The 27,110-nt window shown below is 40.1% G+C and overlaps 1 protein-coding gene across 3 annotated transcripts in view; it reads left to right on the top strand.

Moving 5' to 3' along the window:
- The window catches only part of LOC149806959 (nardilysin-like), a 133,871-nt gene that overhangs the window by 39,162 nt on the left and 67,599 nt on the right, over positions 1–27,110 (top strand). For all 3 annotated transcript variants that reach the window (XM_089960151.1, XM_089960152.1, XM_089960153.1), the window contains 4 exons: positions 16,783–16,816; positions 17,182–17,221; positions 20,723–20,792; positions 23,954–24,031. In XM_089960151.1, the coding sequence (XP_089816277.1) occupies positions 16,783–16,816; positions 17,182–17,221; positions 20,723–20,792; positions 23,954–24,031 (222 nt within the window). The remainder of the gene's footprint in view (positions 1–16,782; positions 16,817–17,181; positions 17,222–20,722; positions 20,793–23,953; positions 24,032–27,110) is intronic.

A 27,110-nucleotide genomic window follows, 5' to 3' on the forward strand; every position in this document is an offset into this window, starting at 1 on the left:
ACATTAGTCACCGACATTCCTATGTGTTAGTACCAAATAATATTGTACTTAAATAATGACATTAGTCAGTGACATTCCTATGTGTTAGTATCAAATAATATTGTACTTAAATAATAGCATAAGTCAGTGACATTCCTATGTGTTAGTATCAAATAATATTGTACTTAAATAATGGCATTAGTCACTGACATTCCTATGTGTTAGTATCAAATAATATTGTACTTCGCAGCAGGGGGGGCGAATCTCACAAGTTTTTAGGCAAAAAAACCCCTTCCATCAATAATTTTCACAGCCCTAACTCTTATTTTGACAAACAAACCCGTTATTTTGGCACCCATGACACACAGGGTGTCTCTTTGGCAAATAACGGGTTTAAACGTGTAATCTGATCTTGGAAATGTTATTGCTGCGCCGGTTACGTAATTAAACCAACTCGGGGTGGCGCCCCCACTGCTGCTCTCGGCGGAATATTTTTTAACTAAATAACATAGCGGTGGAATTAAAAATTTAAGTTAACAATAATGGCCAACATCGGAGAAGCATATTCTGCTAGACTAGCTCGAGAACGACTTGAAGCAATCAAAAAATTTATTCCTGTCAGAGATAGTGTCAGAGAAAAATTACAAGTGAGACAGCAAATTCAGGAAGGTTTCGCAGAGGCCGCGGAGGAATTATTCAAACCTGTAACAGCAGCTACCAAAGCGGTTACAGTGGCTATCGCAGGAAAACCTGATCCTGATCGACCACAGAAAAGTTTACTTCAGGCAATAGAAGAACTTCAAAAACCAAAAGCAATCAAAGGAACATTTTTAAATAAATTTACTGAAGCAGGTGTTAGGGAAATAAAAACTATTCCATTAGATACCGAGGAAGATTTTAAACGACTTCCTGTTTGGATTGTTGATAATTTTCATCGCAGGCGTGAATTTTTAGAACCAGGGGCTGATAAGGGTATGTCCCGAGATAAATGGGCTGATTATGTGTATAAAATAAGACGAGATCTTCCTCAGATATCTAAAGATGATATTGACCATAAATATCTAAAAGCGGGCATAACCGGGTATGATAAATATTTGAAAGATGAAAAAAAAAGGAAAAAAAGAAGAAGAGCAAGTTACAACACAGCAATATCAACTTCCTCCGCCGTTGCAACAAATAGAGCGACATCCTTCACGGCGAAAAGTAATAGACCCCGACCTGGTCCCGTTAAGTGAATACGAGGCCGCATCCAAACAAAGTCCGCGTGGCCAAAAATCCAAACAAACTAGGTCGCCGATAATTGGTTTAACAACATCTCCTGAAAGTTTACCGCAAGATGTTTTAGCCCCAAGAATTGTGGAACAACAATCAAAAACCGGATCTGGTCTAGCTGTTTGTCCTGATAATGTTCTCAATGATGTATCGCGGCTAGAAGTTCTCATCGGAGGAAAACGAGCTGGAAATAGCTCTCCGGAAATAATTAATGAAGCGGCTGATATCTGTCAGCGACTATTTCGCGGCGGCATCATGGATTCTCACATCTATCGAGAACTTATTGATGAACTCGTGGACAGCGATTGAAAGTCGATTAGAGAAATAACTAATTAAATAAAATGATCATACATGACTCTAATCATATGGTCCGACGAGAGAGAGTGGTAAATTCGCGATATCCTGTTTACAGTGCATATTATGGAGATGGGCTTGGAGATGTTATTCAAGGATTGTTTACAAGAATAGCTCCAAAGGCGGGACCAATTGCAAAACAATTATCGTCAAAAGCTATTGATGTTATCAAAGACAAAGCTTCTGGTGTAATCGGTGAAGCAGCCGGCAAAGTGTTCACGGCGATCAAGGACAGACTATCACGATTAATACGCAGAAAGCCTCCGCCGGTAAAATTATCAAGCACCGCGGATATGCCTGCGAATGTTAGCAAAATAATAAATGAAACTGCGAATCAAAAACTAGCGTCGCTGATACCCTCCAAAGAAATAGAAAAAAATATAGCTTCAAGTTTAATAGCGGGGAGTGGTCTTCGTTTTAGATAATAATGTATTACAATAAGAAAATTCAGCGTATATCCAACGTAGCACTTGATATGGATAAACCAGTCAGAAAGGATGAATCCTTGCGCGATTATCAATTTTATTCTTATGATGCAAAAACACCTAACGCGCCGGGGAGAATTGAGTTTCAAATTCATGACACAAGTAGATATTTCCTGCCTTGTGAGGCTTTTATTGAAGTCACAGGTAGAATCTTAAAAGCGGACGGTACTGGATACGGAATAGGCGATCGTGTTGGTTTTGTTAATAATGGTGTGATGGCGTTATTTAGCAAAGCCACATACTCGATTGATGGAAAAGATATTGAGTCGTGTTTGGATAATGTTGACGTTGCCACGACAATACTTGGTCTTGCAAGATATTCCGATGATTACACAAGATCAGCTGGTCCAACAATGATGTTTGTAAAGGACACATCTGATCATCCCGAAAATAGAAATGTAAACATTGGTAATGTGAGAAACGCGGCTGGAGCCGCAGAAACACCTGCAGTTATATCAATGAATGAAAATTTCAACTTGGGTTTTGCCGCGCGTCGAGCAATGCTGAACGGCGACGAAGAGTTTTCCTGTGCAATTCCGTTATCTCATATTTGTGGATTTTGCAGAAATGTCCGAAAGGTTATATTTGGTGCCAAACACACAGTAACGCTTGTCAGAAAAAACTCTGATAATGATGCAATATGGCGAGATGCTGGAGTTGATCCTGGTAAAGTAGAGTTAAGAAAACTATCTCTGTGGATGCCAACAATGACCCCATCAATCGCTGAAGAACAAAAATTACTTTCTTTTATGGATCAAGATGGAAAATCGTTGTTATCATGGTTAGCAATGACAACAGATAGTACTTCAATCAACGCTCCTGGACTGTTCACATGGCAATTGGGATCACAACAGGGAGTATCAGCAGCGCGACATATATTTATCGCGTTTCAGGCAAATTTCAGAATAAATAACCAGGAAGCAAATCCAATGATATTTGACACACTTGGAGTTTCTGAAGTTTCATTAAGAATAAACGGACATCAAGAACCCGCTGAGGATATCAATCTAAATTTTGAACAAAATGATGTTGCACGGGCATATTATCGATTGATGTCCTATGATGGGCGTGATCAAAACGTCGACACTGGGCTGCAGATATCTCAGCGTGATTTTACAACGTTGTATCCGATCTATCACTTTTCGTTGGAACATTTGGATTTGTTCAGAAAATCTGTCGTTGATATAGTTATTCGGGCTCGCCTGGCTCGAGTACCAGCTGGGGCACCACCAGTAGTTCCAGGTGCTAGAGCGATCGCGGTCATACTTTCCGATAAAGCAATGTTACTTGAAGGTGTTGGCGGCCGAATGAGAGTCGTTGATGCACCAGTGGAAAACATGTAGGTTTTTCAAAGGCGCAATTAGATCAACATCATTTTAAATAAAATGTCATACAGTTATGTTAATGTGACTCTGACTCCCGGTCAGGTAAAAAAATTGCAATCGAAAAACGCGAGCACATGTGGGACATCAATAACGTTAAAACACGATCAGCTAGCGGGCGGCTCAAACAAACTGTCGCTGACTAAAACTCAGCTAAAACATTTCAATAGCGCGAAGCAGGGTAGGACTGGAGTTCGAATTGATCTCTTTCCGACCGCGATCAAAGATATGGTTAAGTCCGGTGGAATACTTCCATTTATTCCAATAATTGCCGCCGCGTTAGCACCAGCAGCAGCCGCCGCGGCAAAGGCGGCCGCGTTAGGAGCTGTTGGAACCGCAGCTGGATTAGCTGTCAAGAAAATGACCGGAAATGGTTACAACAAACGAGGAGGAAATATACCAGCACTTATGGCGAGCATGATGCCTGCTGTTAGATCATTACAATCTGGAAATTGGGGACCAGTTCTAAAAGAAAGAGTATCATCAGCCATGGCAAAAGCATTAGCATCAAGAGCACAAACAGGATCAGGTTATAAAAAAACAGGCCGCGGTCTCAGACTCCCAGGAACTCCGGCGTCATGATACCCAAAACGATTTTAAAAACGCTCTCGGCTTCTAACTTTGATTTACTTGACGCCGTCAAAAAATTGCGTATAAAACATTTCAGAGGTGTATTTATGCGAGATGAACTACCGCTGACACCGAATAATCCAGAAACAGGAATTATTAATCTTGACAACCGCGATGGTCCTGGAACTCACTGGGTTGCTTACGCGATCGATCCACGTGGAATTGTATATTTCGATTCGTACGGGTTAGCACCGCCAGTTGAGTTTCTCAGGTACGTTCAAAGGCTTCCAATTCGACTTTGGCAGTCAACGCTGCCAACACAAACACTGATTGACCCTCCGATATGTGGTCAAGAGGTTTTGAATGTTCTTGATGCGATATCAAGAAATCCAAAAATTCCTCCTCACAAAGTCGTGCACGAATACACCACATTTGAAAACAGCGGTAACAAATAATGGTTGACATTTACGGAAGATCAAGCAGAACCAAAGAAAAAAAAGAAGATATTGACTTATCGAAGTATGCAACCAAAGATGACGTTGATAATCTTTTAAATCTGTCCCTGGTCGACCCAGATGAGGTTGCTGTTTTCCAGGACAAACACGGCAAACTAAAAACTAGTAACGTTCCGTTGGGTGACATAATTGTCAAAGTTTCTGGAGCTACCGCAGACAACATCGTTGTATTCGCTGACAAAGGCAGAATAAAAGATTCGTTGATATCAATTGCGATGCTGCGAGATGATGCACGAAGAGTCGCAGCGACGCGCGTATCAAAGACCGGTGATACAATGACAGGTGAACTCAGCATGAATGGCAACAAAATAACTGTGTTAGGGGATCCGATAGGTCCCGAGGACGCCACAAATAAACAGTATGTCGATGCGCAATACGCACTTGCTGTTGGTTTAATCAATGACCGAGTAATAAAATCCGGGGACACAATGACGGGCGAACTCCGCATGAACGGCAACAAAATAACCGTTCTAAAGGATCCCGAATCTCCCGAAGATGCCACAAACAAACAGTACGTAGACGTCGTTGGTGGTAGACTAGCCACGTTGCGGGCAGAGTATGATGTTCACGTTGGCGCGTTTACAAGATTTCGAAGAAACCTTCAAAAAAAAACTGAGGCCGTGGATAAGTTCTTTGGGGATCCTCCAGTCGTCGATGTGAAACTCGCCGATGTAAAGACCGACATTGACACAATCAAACAAACACAGCAGGATATCGTATCGGGAATTCCTGATATCGTTAACAAAACCAGTCTGATTAAAGTCCCCACTGGAATTACCCCCGAGCATATCACCAACATCGCATACACGGTATCATCGGGATTCGCAACATGGTCCCGACAAAATAATTCACTCAAATACACAGCAACAGCCACTGGCGTGTACAGGTTGTCTGTGTTTTCAGCCGCTAAATTTGAAATCTTCACAACATATCCCTGGAGACATTCCACCGATAAGTATTCCGGGGTTGTAACCGTAATACTAAACAGCGGAACCGAAGAAATATTTATACTTGAAGCCGAAGACGAGAAATTAACCGCAACATCTTACTGGTGGTGTTTGGAATTCTTCGCAGAAACACCTCAATTGGTTACCGCGTAATTGAAAATCGCCAGCGATTTTAAATAATGTCAACGACAACACTAGATGCTCAGCAATACCGGTATGATCAGGTACGCGAGTGGCAATCAACGCTGAAAAAATACCATTGACAGGTGCGCAATAAAAATAAAAATATATAAACGCCGCGTCACCGCGTTAGGTATAACATTGTACTCGGTAACCGCGGTAGTTGCATCCACGGGTGTGCTATTATCAGCGCTAACTCCGGTAACGACCGCAATCGCTATCACAATCACAATTTCAGCATCAACGACGATCGCAGGAGTCGCCAATATCATCGCGAAAAAAATATCCTCGTGCGCGACAGCAAAATTGCACGAGTATCAACAACTAGCCAACGCGGCCAACAGCGCCTACTCGAAACTGTCCTCGTTGATCTCATCTAGTGTGGACGACAACAACATATCAGATCTTGAGTTCACGCTGAAGTCCAACGTGTACAGCGATTATGAGCGCATAGCGAATACTGAACCCGCAAATGGTTTTCATTTAAAAACGATAAAGTTAAATAACGATGGAACGACAAGCGTTGCTCGACATAGCCGCGAATACAACTCCGGTAAGGACCACATTGATATCAATATCGTCGACGCAGCCAGAATTCAGCATTAATTTTCCAACTGCAATTCCAGTTACCGAAATCGCGCTGGCACAATTACGAGTATATCACAGTTGGCCCAATATCAGGGCAACATCATTTCACGGACAATCGCTGAATAACTCATTTGTATTTTCGTATCAGAATAACGCTGACGGCACACCAGATTGGAACGTCATTGCGTTACCCACTGGGAGTTATCAGATCGAAGAAATCAACAAAGAAATACAGCGTCAAATAAAACGTGTCACCGGAAAAGAATCAAAAATATCAATCACTGCACACGAGCCAACGCTGTCAACGGTCATCGAGGTTGCTACACCGGGTTACGCCGTTGATATCTATAACAGTTCAATCAAAGCCGTGCTAGGATGGCCAGCGGACGCCCCTGATGTAAAACCGCGTCTACAAGAACCTGTAAAATCCGATTATTACACGGATACTATGGCGTATCATGACGCCCCCCCACCCCCCCACCCCCGACGATACGTTAACAAAACTACTACGCAGAAAATTATTGTCTTCTTACCAACGTCACATCGACGATATGTCAAATATAAAAAACCCAAAATGGTCGGCATTTTATTTCGATCAAAATATACCCGACCCAAGGAAGAAGGGACCACCTTGGGTGTTTAATCCTCCCCTGGAAACCTCTTCCCGCGGCGTGGAAAGGTTAGCGGCTGGTGTATTTTCAGCAACACTTCGTCTTGACATATATCTTTTTGATATCGAAAAACGTTTCAATGAAATAAACAAATTATTTAAAGAACAACTTAAACTTCTGCAACAATCCTTTCAGGAGCATATTTCTGACCTGTATAGCCCACGTGATAAAATCATAAAACATATCGAGGTAATAAATCAACTAATTGACGACGTGAGATATTTTAACCGGCGGTTGGTTCAGATGGTAATTGATGCTCCGGATAAACAAAATTTTTTGAAAGAATTTAACATAACGGAGGCAGAATTACGAAATTTTAAATTTCCCGGATATAACGTTCCTGAGATGTTAACGTCGTTGTCTGCGCTGTTGGATCAATCCTTTGAGAATGTTCTTGCCGCGCACAAGCGATCATTCCCGGAACCTGCTGTGTTGGGACACGACAATTCCACATCAGGTGATGGCCGGCATATTTCTCCGGGCATAGTAAATATCACCGACGTGGTCGCGGTCAATCTTGTGTGTGATGTCATCGATGGCAGCTACAGCATAAACACGGGCGAATCAAATCAAGTCAAGCAAGGGTTTATATTGTATTCATTTACTCCTACACAACCGCCCGGGTTCCTGATTGTGCAAGAGCCAATTAATCCATTATTTCTGAGGTGTCATAATCCGATGCTGACAAGGATAAATTTTAAAGTTACTGACCAGCAACAGCGGTTGTTAGACCTCCGCGGGGAAACAATCAGCATAAACTTGCTAGTGAAATCGTCCAATTAGCGACATCATAACATAATAACATGTCATCGTGCAGCGACTTCACCGAGTCAGAGTCGGAAACAAGTGTTTCCGAGTACGACTCCACGGAAGCACATTATGACTCAGAATCTGAAACTGAATTTGAATCTGAATCTGAAACCGAATCGCTTTGCGATTCAAGCGATTTCAGCGATTTCTGCGATTCCAGCGATTCCGACGACAACCCCGTGGGGGGTGAGCGTTTCCCAGTCACAATCAACGACAGCAACGTCGTGATAAATTATGTTAAATAAACACAACAAATATAATAATGTCCGAAGAAAATTACCAGCATGTTCGCGTGACTATACTTGACCGAAAAGAACTTGCCGACGCGATCAGAGCCGCTTTTGCACGGGTCGAAAATGATCTGCCATATCTGCTGGCAGACACAAAAATTCGTATAGGAAACACCGGCACCGACAAGATATTGTTGAACAGCGACGATGTCGAGCGTCTGCGCGACCACGATCACATTGTAGTGTTCTTCAGCGACGACGAGCTTTTGAATTATGCACACTCGTGTTTGTCGCGACAACAACTATTTGATGTTCTCGCGGGGGGGGGGGGGATATTTAGTATGTGCTCAAAGCAGATCAAGATCTGGCAGTTCCCAGTCGATGTCTTTCTGGGGTTTCTGTGGTTTCGGTGACTTCTTTTTTTTGCCCGTGGTTGGCTTGGTCGTGGCAGGCACGGTCGCGGTTGGCATCGCCGTTAGTTTGTCATTCTGATGTTTTAACTTGCTAATCTTCTTGTTAAGCTCTTGGTTGTGCTGCTGATGCCAAAGAAACTCTTGCTCGGCAACGGCTCTATTTTTTTTTCAGCTGCTGAATTGTCTTTTCAAGTCGCATGGTCAGACCGAGTTCAAAGCATTTCGCGTCCATGGATGTTATCAGGCCGGTTAATCTGGTTATCTCTTCCTTGGCGCTTATCGCGTTGATGACAAGCTGGTTATTAGCGGTCGTTAACTGCGCTGCCTTTTCCTCGAGTTGTTTACAGCGTTCCACGGCAGAATCTCGCTGGCGTGTCAATGACGTTATCTCGGTCTGATTTGGTTTCGTTGAAATTTTGGGTCTGATCGAGTCGGGATCGCCCTGACGCCATATCTCATAAATTCTGTTGTATCCGACGTGAAACTGTTTGGCTATCTCGGCGATAGGAACGATCCCGCGCTGGAGCTGAATTTGTTTGATCTGCTCGACGTCAAGAATCACCTTCATATATCAACGATAAAATAATTACTACGATAAATTATTACCGTAAGAATTTCCGGGCACAAAAAAAAATAACACAAATAAAATTTATTTTGACGAAAACACTGCGATTGTTCACAAAATAATTGTTACCGATAATTGTTATCAAGTAAATTTTTTCCGATAATTCCTTCCGGTAATTGTTTTTGGTAATTTATTCCTCGATGAGTAATTTATCGAGTTTGTCAGAAAGAACTTTTGAGAGTTTTTCTTGCTCGAAGATCTGTCTGATGTCGTCAAGGATCTTCCTTATGGTCCGAGCCACCGGCACGAAGACCTCAATTCGATCTTTGTGTTGAGGAACGATTTTGTATCTGAGTTCGTTATTAAGTATCTTCATGGCTCTGTATTCTCGCCGATGAGTTTTGTAGCCTTGCTCGCGAGACTCATAGATGGAATCGTACTGATCCTGCAACCACGTAGAGTTAAAAATTTCACTAGATGTTGCGAACTCTCTTATCGCGTTAATGTCATGCATCAATGTTGCCACTGATTTATCGTCCATTATATCCATATCGGGTTTATCTCTCTAATATGCTGTCAAACTTAAACAGGTTCATAGAAGGATATAAATTTATTATATTTTTTCGAGTACACTGTCTTTGTCACGAGATTAATATTATGATGGATTGATTTCGCGTGCATGTCAAAATATTTAGCAGCAGAGTACATTGAGGGAAAATCTATTTCATCGGAGTCCATAACGGCAACGACCGGCCTCGGAGGGAGCTTTTGAAAAATCCTTGTTGTGTTACAAGTGTTTTCGCTGGGAGTAACAGTTCTTAGGTTCTCTATACGGTTATCTAGTTTATTTCTGTTGATATGGTCGATAACTAATCCCGTAGGAATCACGCCGTGGAAACACTCAAAAACAAACCTATGTGAATAATAATTTTTCCTTTCGCTGGATTTGCAGACCTTAATACGTTTATACCCACGTTTGCCAATATTTCCAAGTGGTTTTTTCAGTCTGTGGTGTCTAACTGTTCCATCTGCTGAGGCTTCGTAGTTATCGTAGATTGGATGTCTTCAGTATTCCATTTGTCTATGCTAGATGGCGTTTGTTTGTCTAAATAATGTATCGGATGATTGTCGACGTACTCTTGTTCGGTGAACTCGCGATTGTACTTGCGTAGATAATATCTGGCGAGCTCGCGGAATCTTTTGCCGCCGCACTTCGAGCACCGTCACACACGGCACAAGTAACTCCGCCGTTGGATCCTCGTTTGAAATTTTGATTATGAGAAGCACAGTACTCGCCGACACACTTTCGCTGACATCATTTTTTTGTTCCGGCAATTTTCCAGTTGCAATAGTTTTCAGGCATATATATATGAGTTTTTTTTAATTAAGCAATATTTGTCCTAATGTTATATATGGAAGAATTCGACAGATTGTCATCAGCGAGACCATTTCCCGACCGCTTTGACCTTGACAGGTTAACCGGTAGCGCACCGCGAAGAGGCCTAACACAGTTAAATGAATTAATCCAACACGCGAAACAAGAATTTTATGACGATGGCGCACCCCATGTGTACTCGACACATAAAATTATTCGTAATCTGAAGTACGATATTCTTGACAGTCTGTTTAGTGCGAATCATGTTCCGGGAGAATACAACATCAACGCCACGATGACGGATACGCGTGCGGGACACATCATCGAACAACTTGACGCCGATAGCAATTATTATGTGCTAATAAAATTTATTACCGCCACCGTCGATGAAAATGACATCGAAATATATACTATCAGTGATAAACGCGATCCTGTCCTTTCCAACAAGAAAACAGTTTTATTAAACCGTCATAGCAGACCAGGAATGCTTGTTGGAATTGATAAGCCATATTATGAAAGATCGTATCCGGTAACCGCAGTCGTTTACGGGTTATATAAAGTAAAAAGACCAGAAATGGATAAACTTGCTCCGATGCGAATGACTGGAAATGCGAGCGTTTCTGGAAATGCAAGCATTTCAACGTTGAACTGTGTGGCCGAGCGGGTGATGGAACATTTCAGTAACTCAGTGCGAGGCAACGGTTTAACAGAATCAAGAAAATCCAAGATAACAGCGTGGGCTAATCGAGTCCGTGACAGCGGAGCATCAATAGCAGATGTTGCCACGTTAGAACGCTCACTAGGATTTCCTATAGCTGTGAAGTCGCTGACCGGAGAACAACTATACAAACCCAAATACAGTCGTCGCGGATCGCCGATAACAATTATTGATCACAACAGTCACGCCTGGACAGAGTCAGTTAGGATATTTCCGCGAGATCGCGTTGTGAGGTTTTACGACGGAAATATATTTGATCATATTTACTAGGCAAGTAAAACAGATCCTGTGTTGGTGTGGCTATTTAAAAGCAATGAACAATCCGAGTATGATCAGTTTGTGCGACCAAACGGGGAAGTACACAGAACTGAGTCATTACAGCGCGATATGAAAAAACTCGCGAGCGGTTACTCAGTTGCTGATGATTCAGTGGACCAGTTGCTGACGCGCTGTTTCACCGTTCCTAGTGTTGCCGCGCGCATAGCCAGAGAACGAAATTCATGGAGACCAACCAGCGACAGATTTCTTGAGGATATCAAACTGAGTCATATCGAATACGGCCATGGCGGGCTGTGGAATGTTCCTTATGATTACCGCGACATGATATCCGTGGATATGACCGCGTGTTACCCAGGAAGTTTTCTTGGTTACGGAGAGTGCAACGAATACTTTGCTAGATTTGGACATCCAACCAGTTTGATGACCAGAGTGTCAATCAACGGTCCGCTGCCCGATTTTGATCTCACCGGGTTCGCCCGGATAACATCATTTGGATTCGCTGCGGGATTGCACCCGATCAGCTATGTGTGGTTTGGCAAACACTTCGCCGAGAAAGTGTGGGCGCCTATTGTGTTGTTACGGTACATGCTTGACAGCGGAATACTGACGTCGCTGACTGTCGGCGAAGCAATCATATGCTATCATCGACAGACCGACGTTTGGTTACCGACGCCAATTATCGATGAGAAGCTCATAGCGGAATGGGATCCTAAGGGGATCAGCGATTACATTAAATGCAGAGAGAGCGCCGCGAAAGATCTCGGACGAAGGTTAATAGGAAAGTTTACTAAGGGTGCAGCATTTGATCATAAAATACATCACAGCAGATTAATCCTTGATGAGGCCGAACTGGACTTTGTGATAGCTGATGCCGCCGAAAGAAATATACTTTGTCACCGCGAAGAAGCGATGATGTCAAATGGGAAAAAACTGGGAACAATTGTTAGTTACCTCGACAGGGAATCACGACAGTTTACCCATTTGAGGTCGTCGATGTTTTATGTTTCCATAAATCTGCTGAAGATGGTAAACAGATTTCCCAGCACCGCAGTGAGAGTTGCCACTGACTCATTTTATATATCAAAAAAATACCTGACCTCGGTGAAGAGTGTCGTCGGCGAATGAACATCATGGGGATGCTGGCGAGTGAAGAATGAACGGTTACACGAATACTGTGAATCAGCTGATGTTAGCATAGAAAACAATTATCGTGGTAACACGGACACATCTTCGACGACGTCAACGTTACCGTCGGTACACGATCCTGTTGCCAGGCACAGAACCGTTTATCTGAATGGACCAGGCGGTTGTGGTAAGACAACGCGAGTGATTGAATTATTCCGACACTCTGACATGATAGTGCTGACACCGGCACACAGACTCGCGCGGGAAATGAAACAACGCGGAGTTAACGCTTGTACTTCTCACAGCTTTTTCAAATACAGTGGCGGCGAGTGGACCCCTGAGCGAATGGGCACAAAGTATATTCCTGAGAATGTTTTGTGGGACGAAGCAGACACAGTACCGTTAGATACACTAAAAAGATTCCTTGAGTGGTTGTTAACAATGAACACAGCAGTTATTCTCTGTGGCGACCACGGTCAGCCACCGCCGTTCACAGGCGAGTCTCCGCATGAGTGGCTAAAGAATTTCGTTGACTACTACGAAGAAATCGACGACGACATCAGAGCACTTGATGACCGATTAAAGAAGTTTAAGAAACTGATTCGGCTACAAAATAATAAAACTCAGTGCGTGGTTATGCGCAAGGTGATTCCGAGGACACCAATGAAAGATTTCCTGGAAACGTGGACACCGAGTGATCTTATAGTGGCAAGCAGAAAAGCTGTAAGAGACGCGCTTCAACAGCGATTACTTCAGCTACACAAAGAAAAATTCCTGACGCTGCCGGTGCCGTTATGTTACAGACCAACTGATACACGACTACAAAATATCGACGTTGTTATCCCTGGGAAGTCTGAAAAACAGCAGCTGGTGTTAAATGATATTGTGTTAGTTGATATCGGTGTCGTCGATGCTGCACTTGCCGCTGATAAATCTTCGTGGATGTTAGGATACGCTATGACAATTCACTCTGCACAAGGATTAACCATCGAGGACACGAAAGTTTGGATCGTTGATGATCGCATTGAGTGGTCAAATTTAGTTTACTTGGCCGTGTCAAGAGTGCGAAGAATATCACAGCTGGGAAGAATTGTGTTAGATACGTCAATGGCATCGGCCGCCGATAAGTCAGTGTTGATCGACACGATAAGAAAAAAATTAACCAATTGCAAACACAGCGACAAAAAAAATAATCGGGAGTTTGATCCCAAACAAAGTTTGGATGTTGAATTTGTAGTCGAGTTGCGATGACAACAACATAATCGTTGCGTGAATTGCAATTGTGTAATGTTATGGAGATATCCGAAAAATGACCCAAGACAGTTTACGTTAGACAGAAAAAATAGCAAACTTGGCCACACACGTGAAAATATCATGTTGACCTGTCTTGAGTGTAATAGACGCAGGGGAGCCGCTGCAGTTAGTGGATCACTTCAGTGATTTTGGTGGTAATTGTGTATCATAAGGAATCACCTGAAGTTGCTCACGGGTGAATCCGTGTTGAGGAGCAGTTGAATCTAATCTATAGATTGCTGGTCTCCCAGTGGATCTTGTCACGGTGGATATCTTATGTGTGGTAACACTCCAAATGGGATCAGTCGCTCTTCGTTTACCACCTTCAAGTTCGCCTGGTTCGTATAAATATCTTACAGTAACATTACCCATCACTGGCGCTGGCGCTGCCAATGCTGAAGAATCACGTCGTACAGGTATATTTTTTTTCGTGATCGCGATGACAGGTTTCATGTTGGTTGTTCGAGTTATTTCATTATTTAGCGCAGTTATCACACTTGGTAATCTTGCAACCCATTCGCGCGATCTCGCATCTTGAATAAATTCTTTCGCGTACTGATATCCAAATAATCTTTCGGCGAGTGTTCGATTAAATCTCTCAACGATTGCCTGATCATGATGAATTTCAGTGTGTCCTCATCGTATGGTAACGTTATGTTGCTTCATCAGCGATGATACTGCACCTTGAAATTCTTTGCCAGGATCAACTTGTAGCAGATGTGGCCATCGTAGAGGTCCTCGCTGATAAATTCGTTTAAACGCATCAGCTACCTCAGACGCCGTTTTAGTTGTTAACGGTTCCGCATCTTTGTATCTACTTGCAACATCAACCACTGTTAACGCGTATTTATATGTTTTTCGATGAACAACATCATGTGGCAGAAATAGTATGTCAGCCTGATGAACTTCGTTGGGTACACTAACATCGAAATGCGCGAAGTTGATTTGTTTGGGAGGTGGTAAATAAATTTGCCATATTGCCTGTTTCGATAGCCAATTTTTGGCAATCTCTCTTGTTACCGACGCTGACTTGGCGAGTTTATTAATTGCTGCGTTACCTCTCCAGTATCCGATCGGGGAATAATAAATCGCCTCCATTGGAGATGCTTGCATTGTTTTTAATTACTAGCACCTAATACTAGTTTAGATTTCATTGCGGATCTTATTAACCAGTTAGCGAGTGACTCTCTGAGTGATTTATTTTTTATTGCGTTTAGTGAATGAATTAATTTCACATCTGCGATATGCCGTTGCTGCAAATCAGGATTTTTATAAGCCACATCATGAACATGACAAGCCGCATCGATAGCGTTTATCAGATACTCGCCAATTTTTGGTTGATTTTCGCTGTCAAGTCTGATATCAAGTCTGGTTCCGGGGCCGCAGTAGTTGTATCCGGGAAGATGTTTTTCTCCAGGATATTTTGCCCAGGGAGCTCCAGGGAGTTTTCCAAGTTGGGCTGCGATGTTGCCACCGCTAAACTATTTTTTTGGAATCTAAATTTCTTTGTGCCGCATCGAGCACATCTACCAGAAAGTGCTTGTCGGTTATTTTTTGTTGTAATCGTTGTTAGATCGTTCGTGGGGGTTCGTTCCCGGCACTTCACACAATATAAATCCATAATACTAATTATTTGTATACAAATGGAAGTCACTGATTTTTCTGCGACGAAGACAAAAGAACCGGTGAAACATAATAGTGTGCTACCCAACTCTATCCGGATGATTATCATCGGGCCATCTGGGTCGGGCAAAACACAGTTGCTGCTGAATATGATAATGAAGTGGATGAAGTGGGATAAACTGTGTTTGGTAGCACCGTCCGTGGACGATCAGCGATGCTATCAAGTGTTAAAAGATTTCAACGAAAGTGCAAAAGGAGCAATTGGGAGTGACGAAGACATAGTTGAGTTTATAACTGATATCAATGATGCACCCTGCGTAGGAGACCTTGATGGGGAAATTAACAACCTGGTTGTGTACGACGATGTGATGCTGGATAAGCAAACAAACCCGTTAAGAATATTTTCCCGCGATTGCCATAAAAACACTGATGTAATTTATGTAACTCAACGATATACACAAATTCCGAAAGTTATAAGAGACAATTGTAACGTCCTCGCGGTATTTAACGGCATTGACGCACACACGTTACGAAATATTCATCAGACCTGGTGCAGCGGAGATATGGACCTCGTCAAATTCAGAAATTTCTTTAGTCGTGCTCAACGAAAACCACATGGGTTTGTAACAATAAATTTACACGACCCTCGGACACGATATCGAGTTGGACTCGATACACTCTTCAGTTAACACAAGAACCGCCGAGAGCAGCTGGGGGGGGCGCCACCCCAAGTTGGTTTTATTACATAACCGGCGCAGCAATAACATTTCCAAGATCAGATTACATGTTTAAACCCGTTATTTGCCAAAGAGACACCCTGTGTGTCATGGGTGCCAAAATAAGGGTTTGTTTGTCAAAATAAGAGTTAGGGCTGTGAAAATTATTGATGGAAGGGTTTTTTTTGCCTAAAAACTTGTGAGATTCGCCCCCCCTGCTGCTTACTTAAATAATAGCATAAGTCAGTGACATTCCTATGTGTTGGTATCAAATAATATTGTACTTAAATAATGACATTAGTCACTGACATTCCTATGTGGTAGTACCAAATAATATTGTACTTAAATAATAACATTAGTCACTGACATTCCTATGTGTTAGTATCAAATAATATTGTACTTAAATAATGACATCAGTCACTGACATTCCTATGTGTTAGTATCAAATAATATTGTACTTAAATAATAGCATAAGTCAGTGACATTCCTATGTGTTAATATCAAATAATATTGTACTTAAATAATAGCATAAGTCAGTGACATTCCTATGTGTTAGTACCAAATAATATTGTACTTAAATAATGACATTAGTCACTGACATTCCTATGTGTTAGTATCAAATAATATTGTACTTTAATAATAATACATGTCACTTTAATTTGTATGTAATTAAAGATGTTACTTTTTTTCAGTCAAATGAAACAACCAAACTTCTCCTTATGCAAGGTATAATTTTTTTCTCCCTGATGCATGATTGTTTCTTTATAAGATTTATAAAGTGTACAATTGTTTTAATTTGTTAATTGTCATAAATACTAATTACTAATCAGTTTTAGCAATTAATGATGCATTCTAAATTAAAATGTTTCATGTATGATACTTTCAGTCACTAGTTGCATTATTATTTTGTATAGAAAATTCATCAAGATCTTTTGGTTTTGCTTTGTTTGTTGAGTCTTTTTATTGTTTTTCTTTTAAAGTCAGTACAACTCATAATAATTCATGTCAGATTGAATGGTGAACAGTTTTAACCAATGCAGTAGTGTGGAAACTGCTAAGAAATTTCAAACTGAAATAGTTGTTTTTTTTAGGATCCTTTTGACACAGATTCATTCAGAAAGTGGTACAAAGGTAAGGGAATTTCATTGATTCCAAACATTTTTATTACAGTACCAAAAACAAACTCAACATTTCAAACATGTAGCCTTATTTTTGTCATACCTTCCTGAGGAGATAGCAAGATAACTGGTGTAATTTTTTGAGTGTTGATGACTGTTACAGTGTTGTAATTGTTGTATTTGTTGACAGTAAGTCAAAGATTTTGTTACTTCTGCTCCTTGGTGGATATTATGTGATAAGTAATGTCAATTGGTCACTGCATCTGTATGTCAGTCTGTCTTGTAACCTGAACTCGATCTATGCCATTTGCAGCAGAGTTCATGTATGACATTGTGTATGACATTTTATGAGAATGAGTAGATGACAACATACTTTGTATGCTTCCTCTCTCTCACTCCCTTTCAGGATGAATAAATCCTATAATCTGTTAAAACTGTTGATCGTCTAGTATACATTTATGTAATAAATGAGAAGCTATCATAAAAAATCTCATAAAATGAACCCCAAGATGAATTACGCAAATTATCAGTGACTGAACTTACATGAACTGTTGCTATTCTTACTCTTTGTCATCTGTATAGTAAAGTATGCCTGCTGCAAACAGTACACACATTTTAGACAAGATATTGATTACATTTAGTAGTAAAGTTGTTAATTAGCAATTTTAAATGTCATCATAATCATGTCATTTTATTTTTTAAGTCATGGAGGACAATGATGAGATGTGCCTTATTTGCACAAAATGTTCTTCCTCACACCAGTGTAGTGTATGTGCATTGTGGGAAGAAAATATTTGGTCCAGCATCTTGAAAAGGTAGTTTAATTGCCATGAGAAAAGGGCCAGCTGAAAATTTTCTGAACACGGAGTATTAAGCTGTCATCTAAATTCAGAATAGTAGGCGTGGTTTTTTTTTAGAGATATCATGATATTGCCCTCATGAAGATACCCCAGTAGTGATGATTATTTTAGTTCCAGTCAAAGCTACACTGAGTGATTCCAAGCTATTTTGGAGTCATGTATGAAACACAATCTATGGCAAGCTGTCATTGAGATTGTTGATGAGTGAATTGTACAAAACTTGGACCATTTTTAACCCAGTTTGGTAGCCCATTGGGTGTGAAGTTCCAGTGCATGGACTTAGTAATATTTAAGTGAGGTGTGCAGGATTACCTTTGGCTGTGTGGCTGGGTCTGCAAGTTACGTGTTATAAACCATCCTGGCTGCTGTCCAGCCATCCAGCCAATCATTGTATGGCTTCAGTGGTCATGTATTCCTACAATGACAATATCCTGTGCTCAGCAGATGACCTTGGTCAGCTTGCTAACCAGCTAAACTGACCATCTCCATCATACCAGTGCATGCCACACTAGTATCACAATTGGAGCCTTCACCCCAGTCTGGCCTAAATGCTCATGCTGTACAGGCATTCCCTAGCTGGACCAATCTCTGTGCTGGACATGACTCAGTTAACATTACTGGCATATTCAGTAGGTAAAACCATTTTACATGTTGCATTTCAGTATCATCACTACTATATGGAATGCTTTACCCCTGTACTAATGATGAACCCGGGTTTTCATTTTCTAAAAGCAGTACCATTGATAGGCAAACCAAAATAACTATTTGCTTTCTACTATAGCAACATGTTGGTAAGGGTGATGCTGCAAGACCCACTGTGTGCTCTCAAATGCTATCTGAGGTGCACAGAGAATATCTGTGATGGCCAGCAATGGCTCTTACTACTTGTTATGGCATGAAAGCAGGACATAATCCCACAGGCACTAACCTCTTTGCATACTCTGAACTCTCACAGGATCAGGTACAACACATACAGATTTGCATAAGGAAATACAATTGATTTTCATGGGCCTGGCATTTGAACATATGTCTTTATTCAAGATATTGTTGAGTCAGTTGACTGACACATGAATCAGTCCTAATGATTGATTACCCAGGTACTTGATCAAAGGATATTGTATTAAATGTGTATAAACCTGAAGTTAAGTCAACATTTTGTTAATTCACAGTGTCCTCTAAATATTACTACTTAGTCTCATATGGGACAAATTCCAAAAACTCCTCATTTTCTGATACAGTTCTGAAGTCCCTTCATTGTCATCTAGTAAATTGTCATTGTGTGGTCATCTTAAATATCATCAGACTCCGTTCCTTGCTGATGCTTATTTTGAGACCGAGCTTGAACTTTGTAAGTAGCACTTTGATCAAATAGTTTCTGAAATCTATTCAAGGTTGCAACTGAACACATGTCAGTTGTGCAGCAAGATCGAATAACCATCCTTTGTTACTTGCCACATGGCTCAAATCAAAGAGTTATCACATGGGAAAACAACCTGTAGGATTAAGGTCAATTATTTCCTGGAAGAGGCAGACCTCTACTTGGCACTGATAAAGTACATGTATTTGCGGCTCAGTTAAACAGATTGTAAGCATGAAAACAAAGCGAGTGCTGCCTTTACAAGCTGTGGCAGAAAATTTGTATATGGCAAAATGGATACCCTATGGCTCGTTTTATTACCTGGTTTATTATGAATGGGTGGATACCCAAGTACCCAGATACCCATTGGTATCTTTAACCACAGGTAGTGGCCCAGACAGTTGCCATGCCCCATTCAGGGCAGAACAATCTTGGTATTGAGCATTACCTGGCAACTTTCACTAGATTCATACTTTAACATGCAAAGAGCTAGCCAGGTGTGGCATCCCATAGTGATTGCCCTTTCATGTATGAAAACATAAGCTTAAGTTGCCGCTTCCTTTATATGGAGAAGTTCATCCTTTCGGTAGAACAACTGTGCTCCTACAGGGTGATGTGGGTAGAGGTTTGATTCTCAAGAATTTCCTTTAAACTATTCTTCCAATGTTAATATGGTTTGGTTAATAAATTTGATGTAGAATGGACATTTTGTTTGTAAATTTTGTTTCTCAGAAAATACTTAACTGATCTCATTGCTATTAATTCCTCCATCCCTTCCCTGCAAATGCAAGCATATGTTACAAGTTTCACTCAAGTTTCAGCTAGTAAACATTTGGGATCCAGGTGACCACCTAGTTTGAATAAAAGGATTTAATCTTTTATAGATATTTGGCCTGATTTGGAGGCAGCAGAGAGGAATTTCTTATTAATGTAATCAAGTATTTTCAGAAAAATTTAAGTTGAAAAATAATGTTCTTTCTTGTGGCAAAAGTTTGATGCAAAATGATTGGAATGGTGTTTTTGGCCAGTATAACATTTCATTTTTTTAAAGTAATGATTCTAAAACAATTGAGATAGCATAATTGATTATGAAATGAATTTACAAGATATACTGTGATTAGCCTAAATGTCAGCCCTTCTCAGTTTTCTTGCTTGACAGTCATGTAGTTTTATATTTAGTACTTTTGTTCCGTGAACTTTATATTTTAGTATAAATAGTGCTGTATTTTAGTAAAAAGAATACTGTTTCTGTGTATGTGAATATTTATTTCAGTGTTCATGATTCTTTATTTTATAGTTGCACCTGTTGAGAACATAAACAAACTAGAGATTATGTGGGCATTACCACCTCTTCTTGACTGTTACAGGTGAGTTGTGAAATGTGCATTGATTATTTATCAAATTGTCATGCACTGACTGAAGGTAAAGTCGTTCTTTACACAACTTGATAGATTTTCTGCACCAGGTGTTCAGATATCTTTTATTGAGATATACATTTTTTTGATAACTATGAAAATAAATAGGTCTGTCTGATTTTATTGCATGACATTTTTAGCATTGGCATGCAGCAGCAAGTAATAGAAACTTATTTTCAGAATTTGCTTTTGTTAAGGCTGGTAGCTTTTGAAATAAATTTAAAAAACAAATTTTAAAAAGAAGCTGCTGCTGAAAACATCAGGTTTCTGACATTTCAGGCAGGCAGCAATTTTGAATACTGCATGCTGTGTTAAGCTTTCAAAAGAGTAGAGATAACTTTGCTGTTGATCTTTCAAAAGAGTAGAGATAACTTTGCTGTTGATCTTTCAACGGAGTAGAGATAATTTTGCTGTTTACCTTTCAACAGAGTAGAGATAACTTTGCTGTTGATCTTTCAACAGAGTAGAGAGATAACTTTGCTGTTGACCTTTCAACAGAGTAGAGATAAACTGCATGCTGATGTACATACTGTTTTTTAAACAGATTTCTTATTTTGACTGTGAGGAATTTTTAAATTATGTCTGTGCAGTTTTATATTATGTTATATTGCGACAGTCAGTGGTAAGAGGCCTGCTTAATATCATAATCCAGTCAGCACAGATTTAGTCCTGTGAAATAAGTAACATGTTAAAATTAAATGATTAGTTGGGGGGAGTTGGTGCTTTGACATGGGCTGCATGTAGAAAAGATGTTTTGATCTCAATAACTATCATCCAGGTTTCTCCCAGATGTGCAGATAATTGTATGACGCAATAACAATTCTGTTAATCTGTACAATCATCTGTCCTGTTTTGGGGACAATTTCAAAATTGGTTTCTTTTCAAGTAAAAATTATCTCTTACATTAGCTTTTTGGATTTTCATTGTCCTACACATGGTTACTTCCCATTTGTTATCAGTTGAACAGTTTAATTGAAATATTTTTAGCTTACCATTTGTACTGGTGATTTAGCAAGGACTGTATTTTCAGAAGATTATGTTTTACCTGTAGGTTAGTTGAAATGGAGACCCCAGTATACAATTATTGACTCCTGATTGTTTTTCAGTTTATACGGTTTCACTTTGATATCAAAAGATTTTGATTTACTTTGAATATTTGTATTTATGTCATTGGTGTTGTACCTTCAGTACAGAAGGACAGATTTCCCACAACTTTGTATCCTATATCCCCACATCATGATTCCTGTGTGCTCAACGGGTGCACATTTTCATTAGGAAATTTAAAAATATATATATACCTACTGTATATGCTCACTGATAAGATGAATCCAACAGCAAACTGCATCGACTCAGATCTGCAATCACTTAATGTGCCAGCAGGCCTGGTTCTTTTGTTTGGAGTAATCAGTAAAACAAACAATATAGACCCTAATCTGCAGGTTCATTTTGATACAGCAGATCACAATCTTTGTTAGTAATTTGACTTGACTTATATGTAAGGATATATGCAGAGTTGGCAGATGCTATAAAAATTGTAAGATGGCAGCTAAAATCCATGTTAAAGCAACATATTTGGCACACAAAACATCCAATATTTGTGGTTGTCTTTTAAATTCCACTGTAAGGTCATTGTCTGCTACTCATATAGCATATTTTTGAGTTTGAAGGCTCATCTGCGGTGGCAATTGTTTTTTGTTTTGAGGTTGAAATAATGACAAAAGGGGCTAAGTATACGCATATTGACAGTATGTCATTTAATGAATGAATTCCTAACATGGATAGAAAAGTAGAGCCGAAAAAAGAAAATTTTTATAATATATGCTGATAAATAATCAGTGAACACTGAAATTAAATGAGAGCATGATATGGAATGGAAGATTTCATAGTGCGGCTAACCGAAATGTGCATACAGATTTTTTGTTTACTCAAATAAACATGATTTTCCATTTTTTTCAAAATTTGATATAAAAATTAGATTTTTTTAATCTTATTGCCACCCAGTGTATTGTATACCTCTATAGACACAAATTTAGTGAATGTCTGAAAAGACGATTTGTTACTGGTTAAAACAATAGTCTTTGTTTGTTTATGACTCGGGATACTACAATAACATTTTCCCATGAAATTAACTTTCATGATTTACATTTACCTTATTACTACATTGGTAAATTGATTTATCTGTTCATGAATAAACTTGTTTCAGCAATGGCATCATTTAACATGGGTTAACTCTTAACTCTGCATTGAACAACATATGTACTCGGAGCATTAAAGGAAAGCACAAAGAAAATTATTAACTTTGTTCATTGTTCAAATAGATTAACACATAACATCTTAACAGCTGAGATCTTTTAAAAATGACAAGCAAACAACAAAGTGCAGCGACAGACTATTGTCATATTTGAAAAGAACTTGTTGTATTTGAAAAGAACATTGAAATTAGAGACTTTTAACATTTTATTCATGTAAGGAAAGACAACTTGCATGGATATTATGTTTTTTTCAAGAATATAACACATCCCATCAGATTAACAAAATCAAAATTACCATTTCTGGGGGCAAGAAAACTTGATGATAATTTAAAAATCCTTCTGGGTAAATTGGTGAAGAGGCTGTAAAGATTTGGGAGGCATGTCATGACTGTTATAATCAAATTTATAACAAAGCATGTTATAGTGTGGCTATTGGATTACAAATCCACTTGCCTGACTCCTGGGACAAGCTCAGATTTGTCCCTTGCCAAGTTTAAGTTGAGAAGGTACTTAACGACTGGCAGTTCTGCAAAAGAAAGAAAGAGAGAGACAGACAGAGAGAAGGGGTGGGGTGGGTTTTTCCCTGTATTTCCATCATATTCACATGTAGACATGTAGAAATCTAAAATAATATGTATTTTGGACTGAAATGAATGTCTTTTTTTTTCTTCACAATTTTTCTTATTTTTTTGTTGATTTACAAGTTACTTACCAGCTGGCAATTCCACAAAATTGAGGGAGAGTTTGTAAAACTGTGGTGGTTTTCCTGTATTTCACTTGTAGAAATCTAAATATAATATATATTTTAGACTAAAATCAGTGTCCTTTTCTTTCTTTACAATAATTTTACATTTTTTAAAGAGTTAAACCACTTGACTATATGGCTGCATTGATGGCTCATGAAGGCAGGGGGAGCATCCTATCCTACCTAAAGAAGAAGTGAGTATTGAAACTTTATCTGCTTTGCTTAATTAACAGTCCATTATGTTATGCTATATATTGGATTAGAAGGACATCCCCACCCACCCCTCAAAAGAAAATTGACAGTTTAGTGGTTTTGTTTGCATCCAAACTTTAGCACACAACTTATACTGCATGGGGGAATATAATTGATGTAAAAGTTGGATACATTTTGTATCAATATTAGTTGCTTCTGAACTTCTCTCTGTTAACAGATCCTTCATGACTGTTTTTTGTTTCAGCAAGGAGAGTCATATTTAGTTACTAAATTTTGAATTATCTTGGTAAAATGACAGCCTTACTCAGATCCAATCATGGAGCAGACTGAGTTCAGCCTTAGGGCAGCCATTGAAGAATTATACAGGGTGTTGTCTTCTTCAGAATGCCTTCCTCCCCCTACTGACTTGCACAGTTATAAGGTCAGAGCATTGATAGATCTCTACAATGTCATCCTAGATCTCTGCAATGACATCCTAGATCTCTACAGTGTCATCCTAGATCTCTACAATGTCATCCTAGATCTCTACACTCTCTACAATGTCATCCTAGATCTCTACAATGTCATCCTTCTACAATGTCATCCTAGATCTCTGCAATGACATCCTAGATCGTCAGACTTGGATTTCCAGGAGAGAGTTTCTTGCAACTCCATGAATGATTCAGTGCATTCACTGACTTGAACCTGTCTATCATTTTATGTGGCCCCTACAGTCGACCTTGGTGTCCCAGCCACTTTCCTTTCAAGATCCTGCAATCTAAATGGCATGGTCGTGCGTGAGATAAGATCATTCCTGTATCAGTGGTACAACCCAGCTTGGCTCTTGACAGAGATTCTGCTGGAAAAGCCCCAGGTGAAAATGACAGTCTGTACCAATGCCAGTATGTATGATGGGGTGTCGAATTGCCAGAATTTGTAGCTGTCAGTGGCATGCAGGAGCCAGAGGATTTTCCTGTCCATATCAACCTTCTCAAAATAAAGGTAGTCTTCAACATGTTCGAGTCCTGGAAGGATTAACTCTGGGGAAACAGTCCTAATTATGTCAGGCAACTCTGTAGTGGAGACCTACCTCCTCAGAGGGGGGGCACCAAATCAACTGACCTGTACATTCTGATCTGACAGTTTCTACATTGGTGTGACCATCTCCGTATCAGAGGACAAATCTGGCACATTCCCATTCAATTGATCTCCTGGCTGACACTCTATCTAGAAAGGTTCAGGTCATTCATACAGAATGGTCTCCCCATTGATAAGGCTTTAATCAGATTTGCATCCTGTGGGGGTGTCTGATCTTTCTATGACAAGGTGGAATCACAAATTTTCCACCTTTGTTTCTCTAGTTCCAGACCCAGAAGCTTGCACCAGGGATACACTGTCAGTTAGTTGGATAGGGCTGTGGGCTTTGCCCTACCATCCCATGGTCTTGATACCCAAAATATTCCAGAAGATGAGGGGTCAGAACTACAAGATGATTGTGATAGTCCCTCTCAGATGGGACAAACCCTCATTCACCAGTCTACTTGATCTAGTGATTGATCTGCCCAGGAAGAAGTCTAGATCTTTTCAAACAACTCTCCTTGGACCATCTTCTTCATACCTGGTTCTTGTCCAGTTAGCCTTGTGAGAGAAGAATTCAAACTTTCATTGGTGGAAGAATTCTGCAAGAAGGCCTTCCACTCTGTAAGCTTACAAGGAAAGTGGTGTGTTTTCAGGGACTTGTGCTGAGTGAAGAAGACCATCCCTTTGAGTGCCTCAGTCCCTCAACTGGCCAAAATTCTGGAAACATTGTAGATGTGTTATTAGTCATGATAAAGATCTTTTGGACCTTTAACCAATTTTGATCTGAATCAACCAAAATCCCTAACTTGGTTTCCAAAATAGTCTGTCCTTTGGCTCAATTCAGACAAACACAAGTCTTTAGCCTACTCTTCGAAACTACTATCCTACAAAACATATTTCACGATAGATTTATGTGGGGTGAACAAGTTACATGCCCTTTCCAGTGAGCTGAACTATCATCATTTCAGATGATTTGGTGGTCCTCCTAATGTAACCAGGCTTTGTAGCCAAAAATAGGTTACCATGAATCGGCAATGAGTGAGTCATCATATGCTCATCCATATGTACACTGAGAGCACCCACAAGCTCTACTTGAAGCATACAGAGGTAAGTTGTGGTGTACTCAAGTGAGTGAGTCATCATATGCTCATCCATATGTACACTGAGAGCACCCACAAGCTCTACTTGAAGCATACAGAGGTAAGATGTGGTGCACTCAAGTGAGTGAGTCATCATATGCTCATCCATATATACACTGAGAGCACCCACAAGCTCTACTTGAAGCATACAGAGGTAAGTTGTGTACTCAAGTGAGTGAGTCATCATATGCTCATCCATATGTACACTGAGAGCAGCCGCAAGCTCTACTTGAAGCATACAGAGGTAAGATGTGGTGCACTCAAGTGAGTGAGTCATCATATGCTCATCCATATGTACACTGAGAGCACCCACAAGCTCTACTTGAAGCATACAGAGGTAAGATGTGGTGCACTCAAGTGAGTGAGTCATCATATGCTCATCCATATGTACACTGAGAGCACCCACAAGCTCTACTTGAAGCATACAGAGGTAAGTTGTGGTGTACTCGAGTGAGTCATAATATGCTCATCCATATGTACACTGAGAGCACCCACAAGTTCTACTTGAAGCATACAGAGGTAAGATGTGGTGCACTCAAGCAAGAAGCATACAGAGGTAAGTTGTGGTGCACTCGAGCAACTCTTTCTCCCATTGAAAGTTGGGAAGCAGGATATCATCCCTCCAGTGCTTTCTTCATGATGCATGTTGGAGTCACCTTATGAAGATTTCACTTCATGAATCAAGAGTTATCTCTGCAAGCCTTGTATTCAAACATAATGTTTCAATCTGAGACATAATAGAAACTGTTGGCTAGCATACAGAATCAACCTTCTCCAGTTGTTATCTCTGAGATTTAGCTTCACAAAAACAAACTTTGAATCTGGTAGGGATGTGGCAACAGTTCAGATGACTACCTGATCC

Source organism: Sinohyriopsis cumingii, chromosome 1, assembly GCF_028554795.1.
Source record: "Sinohyriopsis cumingii isolate HCF-2022 chromosome 1, ASM2855479v2, whole genome shotgun sequence".
Lineage (NCBI taxonomy): Eukaryota > Metazoa > Mollusca > Bivalvia > Unionida > Unionidae > Sinohyriopsis > Sinohyriopsis cumingii.